The sequence below is a fragment of the Tympanuchus pallidicinctus genome, unplaced genomic scaffold (assembly GCF_026119805.1).
Source record: "Tympanuchus pallidicinctus isolate F22 unplaced genomic scaffold, pur_lepc_1.0 scaffold11, whole genome shotgun sequence".
NCBI lineage: Eukaryota > Metazoa > Chordata > Aves > Galliformes > Phasianidae > Tympanuchus > Tympanuchus pallidicinctus.
In genome coordinates this window covers 420,368-430,000 of record NW_026294627.1, presented here as the reverse complement: position 1 = coordinate 430,000, position 9,633 = coordinate 420,368, and the positions used below count along the sequence as shown (strand labels likewise).

At 46.1% G+C, this 9,633-nt stretch overlaps 1 protein-coding gene across 2 annotated transcripts in view; it reads left to right on the top strand.

Moving 5' to 3' along the window:
* WNT11 (Wnt family member 11) overlaps window positions 1-9,633 on the top strand; it is a 29,567-nt gene that overhangs the window by 1,724 nt on the left and 18,210 nt on the right. For both annotated transcript variants that reach the window (XM_052671228.1, XM_052671229.1), the window contains exon 2: window positions 1,569-1,761. In XM_052671228.1, the coding sequence (XP_052527188.1) occupies window positions 1,679-1,761 (83 nt within the window). In that variant the 5' untranslated portion in view covers window positions 1,569-1,678. The remainder of the gene's footprint in view (window positions 1-1,568; window positions 1,762-9,633) is intronic.

Sequence of the window (9,633 nt, the reverse complement as noted above, 5' to 3'; positions counted from 1 at the left end):
AAACAGCCAATGGCAATGAAATCCTGCCTCCTCTTGTCCACCGGAGTTTTGTCTTGGACTTCAAGGGAGATGGGGACTCACCCTCAGAGGTTATTAAAATCCTTAGTAACAACAGCACTTCTCCAGTAATAACCCTTTACACCAGGCAGACACTGGGGTTGTGATAGCAGCCAGAATGGAAAAATGCATTTCAGATCGCAGAGCAAACACACAGGAATGTTCCTTCTTCCTTCCACTATTGCTTCTGTAATTGGGACACCAAGGCAGAAAGGTACAGTGGGGACAAACCCAGAGCTGGGGCTTAGGTGAGACATATTTGCCTCAAGTTAAAGGGTGGCAAAGGGGGTCCCCAATGTTGATTGTTCTCCATCCCAAAACGTTGAAAGGACGGTGTTGGGAGGGATGCAGTCGCATCTGTAGAATGAGAGGTAATGGCCTCAAGTTGCATCAGGGGAGATTCAGATCAGATATTAGGAACCATTTCTACTTAGAAAGGGTGATGATGCATTGGCACAGGCTGCGCAGGGAGGTGGTGGAGTCACCGTCTGTGAAGGTGTTCAAAAACTGTGGAGATGTGGCACTGAGGGACATGGTCGGTGGGCATGGTGGGGTTGGACTTGATGATCTTAGAGGTCTTTTCCAACTTTAATTACCTTATGACTTGGGGATGTTGGTGAGTACTTTTCAAGCTTTTCTGCTTGTTTTGTCGTTGGCTTTCTTGTGGGGTGGGCTTGCTATTGGAAACCACTGCAAAGACCACAATGAACAGCCTGGAGCGGTTTCTGAAGTGGAGAACTGAAGGGAAACCCATTTACTGCTATTAATATCACTGCTAAAAGAAGTCATGCCCCGGAGATAGAGAGAACCCTTGTAAGAATTTGAGTTTGTTTGCTGCTTTGTTTATTTGTTTGGAGTGAAGAAGAAAATGGAGGGGAGGGGGAATCTCTGAGAGCTTTTTTTCCCTCCGGGCTGCTCTACAGCGATGGGGCTGCGTGTTTATAAAGCCACTCCGTGAGCTCCAGGTGCCCGAGGACTTGGAAGAAGTGAGAGGCAGAGTTAATGAGGTGAGAAGGAAAGCAGAAGGGAAAGAGCAGAATGCATTTGTTGCAACAGATCAGCCTGAAACATCTGCAGGGCACGGGCACCTGCGTTGGTTAGGAAATGTAGCTTTTTTAATTTGTAAAAGGAAAAAAAAAAACTCTGGAGAGAAGGAAGGGAGAGATGGAGAGTGAGAATTGGGCACGTCTTAAAATTTCTCTTTTTTTTTTCTCCTTCTTCCCAACATTTTTGAGAGGAGGAAATAAAGCCAAGCAGTGAACGAAGCCTTGCTGCACGCAGGGTTAAATGGAAACACACAATCAGACCATAACTCAGGGTGTAATTCAAGCCATACGTTTTGTCTGTCTGTTGCCTCAAAAGGTTGTATCAAGGCTTGGCGAGGGAGGGGATAATCCAAACTTCATCGTGATTCATAAACCACTCCTTTGCGATTTGGATAATAGATCTCTTTCACGGCGACTCGCCCAACCTCAGAGCTAACCGTGGCTCCGTGCTCTGTCTCCTTCCAGGTTGTGCATCCCCAACACAGGGGCTGAAGGAAATACATCGCACAGGAGATTCAGAAGCCTCCTATTTTCCCCTCTCGAAGCTGATTGCCTACTGGGGGACGGTGGAGAAAATGAAGCCGAACCCGCAATTTTTGCTAGCTGCTTTTCTGTCCTTGATTCTGCAGACGGGGATTTGCTATGGGATAAAATGGATGTAAGTACCCAGCTATCTCTCGGCATTTTTAGAACCTCTGTAGTCACTGCTGCTCTGTTACCCGGTTCTGCAGCTCTGTTATTTGAGCCATTTAAAGAGCAGTGCGTGTTGCGTTTCTCCGGGCATTCATTGATTTCAAGTGTGTGTACTGAGGGCTTGTGCTAACAACGTGCCTCAATCTTCTTTGCAAAATATGCATGATTTAGGCTTGCTTTTTCTTCTCCTTGTTGATAGCAAAGGAAAGGCACACACTTGAATGCTCGCATGAGCCACTTATGAAGTTTCTAGTGTCAGCCCCTACCAGCTCCCTCTGGGACCAATGGTCATGAGAGGCAGGAGCTGAGAGCAGGAGGGAGGGCAGTGGGGATAATCTCCAGCCACAGGGGATGCTTGACAGATAACATGCTTTTTTGGTGGACCTTTTAACCTTTGGATTTTGCGAAGGGTGTTAAAAACGAAGTGGGGAGGGGGAAGGAGGGTGAAGAAATACCAAGGAGTGTGGTCAAGTCTGGATCGAGTTTCCTCTGAGGTAATGTCACTGCAAACAAAGTGAAAACATTGCTATCTCATTTCTTTGCTTAAGCAAGCGATCGATTAGTTGCTTACTGCAAAGCAAACAAACAAACTCCTCCAGCACCCATCTGGTTTCCTGCCCTCTGTTTCTGCTCTGGTTTGAAGCTGCGCACAAAGTAAATAATGGGATGTGGGCTAACCTCAAGTGAGCATCTCCCATAAATAGCACAATAAAATGAGATGCCAGGGAAGGTCTCTTTTGTAGGATGCAGTGTGTTTAGGTGAGGAACTTGGGGATAGGCAGTGAAATTAGGGCAAGAGGTTCCTGCTTTACTTCTCCTTCCACCACAGATCCTGTGCCATGTTTAATTCCCATCCTTCTGACCCAGCTTTTGCCACTTGAGGCTTTCTTTCCCCTCACCATCTCTTGAAAAGGTGGGATTTTTTCATCGAATCACAGAATTAATCATAGAATCACAGAATGGTTTGGGTTGGAAGGAACCGTAAAGCCCACCTAATTCCAACCCATTGCCATGGGCTGCTTGCACCCCATTTGTACAGGGTGCCAAGGGCCCCATCTAGCCTGTCCTTGAATGCCTACATGGATGGGGCACCCACACCTTCCTTTGACAACTTTCTTACTCTTAAACTAGATGTTTTGGAGCCAGTGCATTCATTGCCCTGCGTGCAGCCAGCAGGGAAAGGACTTTGCAGATGCCTACTCTAATGATAGACAACAAACACAAGCATCAGGAGATGCTCTCTGGACATGTCATGGAATGCAGGGAGTTCTTTGAGTCCACACATCCAACTTTTACACGCATGAAGAGAAGCAGGGTGAATCCTTCCATAGGGTGTTTAAATGCACGTGTTCAGGTGGGAAGTCTGACTGCCTGCATGAGGACATCTTTTTGTGCTCTCTCTCCATACTGCGAGGAAGTAGAAGGTATCAAGATCTGATTTGCTTCTCACCATCTGGTCTTTCTACACTGTAGCAGACACCACGGCTAAGTCTCAAAGCCCAACTCTGAGTATTTAGGTTCTTAGTTTTGCATATATCATCATATCATAGAACTGTTTGAGTTGAAGGGACCATAGTCCCTGGTCCAACACCCCTGCAGTGAGCCAGAGACACCCACAGCTCCATCATGTGCTCAGAGCCTATCCAGCCTGACCTTGGGTGTCTCTATGGACAGGGCACCCACCACCTCTGTGGGCAACATGTGCCAGTGCTTCACTAACCTTATCACAAATAAACTTTTTATATCCAACCTAAATCTTCTCTATTCTAGTTTGAAATCATTTCCCCTTGTCTTATCACAAAAGACCCTGATAATGAGTCTGCCCCCGGCACCTGGCATAAGGTAGGCATCTTCTCTTAACCCTGAGAGGCAGGGCTTGGTCTGTAAAGCTATTTGCATCCTTTCAGCCAGTAAGCAGTTAGGCTGCAAGGGTTTCTTTTGGGAACAAGGAGGCATTTGGGGAAAAGACACTGTGGTTGCCACTCCTCCACTTTCCAGCAGACACATCCTCTTGTTGAAAAACGAGTGGGGAAGATGAAAGCTGGGATTAAAATGGCATCCAAAGCACGAACCAAATCCAGATGTGCCGCCAGGCTCCTCTTGCACCTGCTTGTAACCTGGCAAAGGACTGTACTCCCTGTCCCAGGGCACTTGGTGCAATGAGGACACCACCAGCTGGGATTTCACAATGAAATGGGATTTTTTTTTTTTTAATTTTATTTTTTAATTTGCAGCTTCTCCTCCTTTCCCCACCCTTGTTTTTCTACGGAACCACTGGCCAATTTCTTCCCCCATCCATCGCTCCCTTTCCACCGCTGCAGCTGTGCCAGATGCAGGCTGCTGCCAACCTCGGGGCTCAGGGACCATCCCTGGAAATGGCGTAGCTGAGCTCATGCTCTTGGATGGAGAGGGGAAAGGATGAGAGGAAAACACGAGGCGGCATTTTCGGTCGCAGGCTCGTCTCTGCGGTCTGCCCATCGCAACGTTGTTGTAGGCACAGTGCCAGGAGCAAGCTTCAAAGAGGAATGGGGATGGCAGGGAAGGAGATAAGGAGGTGGTTTCTGCCAGATGTTTACAGGCTTGGAAGGGGTTGGGGCAGAAAGCTTGGCGGGCCGGGTCTGCAAGTTGGAGGAAGAGGGAGCGACTGATAGGGAGGGCGATAGGAAATTCAATTTTAATTCAGTGTGTGATGTAATTGCAGGGGGAGGTGAGGAAGAAAAACACGCTTCTCAGCCATTTAGGACTTCCCTGTAACACGAATATCCCCTGTAAATTAGTAGAAGTGGGGAGAATGTAAAATGGAGCTATTTGTTTTATTTTATTTGGCTTATTTTTATAAGGCCTGTGGTCCAGATCCCCAGCTGCTGCAAATCGGCACCGTGCCCTTCCTTGCCATGGAGACACGCAACACCAAGCACCCAGAATGGTGTGTGGATGCTCAGCATCCCATAAACCTGCCCTTGCTCACAGAGGAACTCCATGTTTTGTCTTCCACCCAAGCTCCAGGATGCTGCTTGGGTGTAAAGCTGAGGAATTGACAGACCTTTGCAGGATCAGGGCTGCTGTGGACAGATTGGCTTTCTGTTCAGCGCATGTGAGCTTCTGAGTCTTAATTTTGCATGCAAGCCCATTCCCAGCCTTAGAGGAGGGCTCTGTAGTTCTCTGAGCTTGGTTTGCAGCAAAGGAGACACAGCCAACATTTTCAATGGGAGATCGTAGAATCATTAAGTTTGGAAAAGACCCTAACCCACCTCCACTGTACCTAATCACCACATCGCACAGTGCCACATCTCCACGGTTCTTGTACACCTCCAGGGATGCTGACTCCACCACCTCCCTGGGCAGCTTGTGCCACTCTTTCTGAGAACTGTTTCCTAATATCCAACCTGAGATACCGCAGGGCCAACACTTATAGGAACTCTGTCACCTTACTCCCTTTTGCAACCACATGAGCTGAACTAAGGGAACTTGTGTTTGGCCAAGGACTTGATCTCTAGAGGTCCCTTCCAGCCCCTACAATTCTGTGTATCTGTGAGGTATGTGGATAAATCTGAAAAATAAACGAGCACTAGAGGGAGCTGCAGCCAGATGTTCACACTGCAGGTGTTGTGATGTCGGGGCATGGAGCTGCTTTCAAGGCACTTCTACCTGCTTGAGGGTGGCATCTCCTTATCTACGCACTGGGACACAGGTTAGACTGTCCTTGTGTTGTCACCCTCGATGAATGGTTGCCAAGAGGATGAAAGCAGTGTGTGCTTTTTTGCATAGTTTGCAAAGAGGCTGCAGGTTCAGCCCATTACTATGAGCTACAGCTCTAGGAATGCCATCATTAGGTGGAGTTTTGATCACTTTGGAAGGTCCCTTGGTCCCTCTTGGACTTGGAATCATTGAATCACAGAATTCTTTTGACTTGGAAGGGACCCTTAAAAGCCATCTGTTGAACTCCCCTTCAAGATCAGACACTCACAGTTCCATCAGCTGCTCAGAGCACCATTCAGCCTGACCTTGAATGTCTCCAGGGATGGGACACCCACCACCTCTCTGGGCAACCTGTGCCAGTGCCTCACCACCCTTATCATAAAAACTCTTTCCTTACATTCAATTTAAATCTCCCCTCTTCTAGTTTGAAACCATTTCTTCTAGTCCTATCAAAGCAGACACTGCTGAAAAGCCTGTGCTTTCTTATATGCCTCACAGTGGGACATGAGCGCTGTTCCCAGGCATGAGAACCAAGACCTTTCTGGAGCCAGCAGCGTGCTTTCACTTGTTTTTTTTCTCTTGAAATGGGGAGAAAATGGAAAGATTTTGTGCTTCCCAGCAGTGCCTGCTTCTCCACTTTGGACAAGGAGGGGGGGAGCTGGGACAGTGGGGCATGGGCGCCGGCAAGGGGCTGTCTGCCTGGCACAGGAGCTGCTAGATGAGCTGCTGTGAAAGGACTGCAGGATGGGGACGGCAGGAGGGGAGTGGGCTGGGGGTGAGGGAGAGCTCTATAGGCAGCCCGGGAAAACTTGACAAAGCTCCATGGCCTTCCTCCGGTGCTGGGGCAGCCAACTCACCGCTGGCATCGACTTCAGTCGAGCTTGGGCTGGAAGTCAATGGCCTTGTGCCCACTACTGCCAGCACTGGATTTGGCACCGTATCTGAAAAACTCTTATTTTAAGCTTTTACTGTAGGGATTTTTCCCCCTCCTCCTCTCTGTCTTCCTCCTCAGCTCAGTTTTCTTTCTTTTCTTTCTTTCTTTCTTGCTTGCTTGCTTGCTTGCTTGCTTTCTTGCTTTCTTGCTTTCTTTCTCTCTCTCTTTCTTTCTCTCTCTCTTTCTTTCTTTCTCTCTTTCTTTCTCTCTTTCTCTCTCTTTATTTCTTTCATTCTCTCTTTCTTTCTCTCTTTCTTTCTTTCTCTTTTTCACTTTCTTTCTTTCTCTATTTCTTTCATTCTCACTTTCTTTCTTTCTTTTCTCTTTCTTTCTCTCATTCTCTCGTTCTTTCTCTTTCTCTCTTTCTCTCTTTCTCTTTCTTTCTCTCTTTCTTCCCTCCCTCCTTCCCTCCCTCCCTCAGTTCTCCCTTCTTTCCTTTCCTCCTTTCCTTTCTTTCTTTCTTTCTTTCTTTCTTTTTTCTTTCCTTCCTTCTTTCCTTTCTTTCATACTTTCTTTCTCTCTTTCTCCTCCTCCTCCTCTTTCTCTTTCCCCCTTTCCTCCTTTCCCTCTTTCCCTCTCTTTCCTTTCCTCTTTCCTTGTTCCCTCTCTTTTTCTCTCCTTCTCTTTCTCCTTCTTTCCCCTTTTGTCCTTTTCTCCCTTTCTCCATCTTTCTTTCCTTATTTTTTTTTCTCCTTTCCTCCTTCTTTCCTCCTTCTTTCTTTCTTTCTCCCCCTCTCTATTTTTCTATAGAAATCCCATTTCTTGCTTTGAGAAGGCTTTGATATTTGCTGACCCACTTGCACCTGTGGTCCCCAGGTCAGGGCTGATGATGCTCCTCAGCATCCCAAGTCCTTCTCAAATAGCAGCAGAGCAGAGTGGCGTGGTGGGAGTACAGGCTGCCTCACATGGAATCATCATAATGGTCCTGCCAGCCCTTTTCACTTGAGAAAATGAAGCTCCTACAGATTAAAAACTCTTAAATAAAGTCTAACATACACACACACAAACAATCACTGTTTCTCTTTGTTTAAGTTTACTCTCCAAGTAATAGAATTTTGCCTAAATCTTTTTTGCTCTACCCCAAATCTCTGTCAGATTAAAGAGTTTAAGAATCAGCATAAGATTGAGAATGCATTCTCAGAAAGTAAAACAAATCATTTGGAGCAGAAGATGTTGGTTTCACAAATGGTCCTTCTGTGACAGCTCCTTGGGTTGTATCACACCTCCTTGGGTCATATCACACAAGGGAGGACGTGGAGATGTTCTCCAAGGGTGCTTGTATGGAAAGAGATCCTTCCACTCTATAAGGGCATTTTAAAAGGCACCAATGCTTCACTGCTCAATTTAAAAAAAAAAAAAATCCCCTACGAGTGGGCCAGGAACAGGGTCCCGTGTGCCCCTTTATCCTTACAAAGCTAATTGTGTATGGCTTTCATGAGTATCTCTGCTCATGGATGTTTCTTCTATGAATAGTCTTCTCATGCAGCCTAGCACTGAACCTATACTTCTCAAAGGACCCAACACTGTAAAGCATTCATGTTTTCAAATGAATTTATTAACTGCCTGAGATAATTAGAAGAGTAAACGAAAGTCATGATCCATCCATGCATCATATTTCCTCTGTAATTACCTTTATGGTTTTCTGTCAGTATCCATAACGTCAACTGAAAGCCCTGCTATGCTATATATAAAGCAGGAGATGTTTGCTTTGGAGCCTGTTTATTTAAAGGGATGGGTCAAATATGTATATATTTATATTTAAAAAAAAAAAAGAAAAACCATCAGCCTCCCCTCAGTTGTCCTCACCTTTCTGGAGAATGAAGGATGGAGAAGAGTCAGGGGAGGGGAGCATGATGTTAGCAGAAGGAAATTGTGAAAAGGAGCATTTGTGGGATGGCAGCAGGTAAAATTCCTCTGGGCTGCTTCTCAGATGAAGCATTGGAGTTCAAAGAAATGTTTTCTTCTGGGATTTTTTCCTACACTGAAGAGTGAAGGCTGTCCTGCTAACTACCCGTTGGGGCTCCTTTATTGGGGCTACCAGTGCCTCTTTGGCCTTAGCAGGTAGAGACCCACCATCAACACCAGATTTCATTTCTGCCACTCAAAAATGGGCTTTGCTCTCCAATAGTATCCTTTGCAGATGGTGGAAGACGCTCCATGGTGCTGTTAGAATTTGGGGAGCAGGGAGGGCTGCTACCTTTACAAAGGGGGATTTAAAGCAAAACAGGGGATTGGGGAAGACAATGTAGGACAGAGACTGAGTAAACCTGCACTGTCAGAGCACGGGCTGGATGACCTAATAGGCCTCTAACATTCCTGATCTGTGATTTATAGATGTGCTTTTTGGTCTCAGCAAGCGACTCCAATAACTGAGTTTTCTTTTCCATCCCCATTACCCTTTACTTTTTCCTCCCGACGCTTGGAGATGTTTCCAATTATAGGTTCTCACAAGCAAAGGCATGAAGTTCAGGCCTGGGAGATGTTCAGAAAACACCTTCCTGCATCTTACTTTTTTATTCTTGGCGGACTCCCTGGAGCTTGGCTCATTCGACAAGAAACAGCCATTACTGCCATTGACTGAATTCTTCCCAAAGGGGCCGCAGCATTTCCTCTGTCGACCTTCTGGCAGATCTTTTCCCCTCTTCTATAAGGCACATTTCTTTCTCGTCATGTTACACATCTCATTCTCTAATGGTGATAATTTCAGGCCTTTGGTAATAATGCCGTGCTACAGCAAGCTCTTTGTACCTGTTTAGTCCCCTTTCTTCACAACCAGTATAAGCTTCAGTCTGTGTTCATTGTTTATTCCAACTCAAAGGTGGTTATTTCTGCTGTTTGATTTGTCCGTAATGATGAGATGCAGGTGCATCAATACAGGTTTCCAAATCACAGAATCATAGCATTGTTGAGGTTGGAAATGTCCATTAAGATGGTCTAGTCCAACTATCAGCACATCATCACTATTGCCATCCACCATCAAGTCCTTTAAAGACACTCAAGACCTCCACACAGATCTAGAAGATGTGGTGCAGGACCTATCAGGTAGATGCATCCCTCTTGAGGAGCAGCTAAGGACACAAGGACAATCCAAGTTGTATTTATGACTTTTATTCAAGGAGCAGCAAGGTGCTTCAATCTCTTGCCCGTTTGTCATTTCAGCCCATTGCTGAGAGTTGCTGATAGGTTTTCTGGAATAAACTTTCA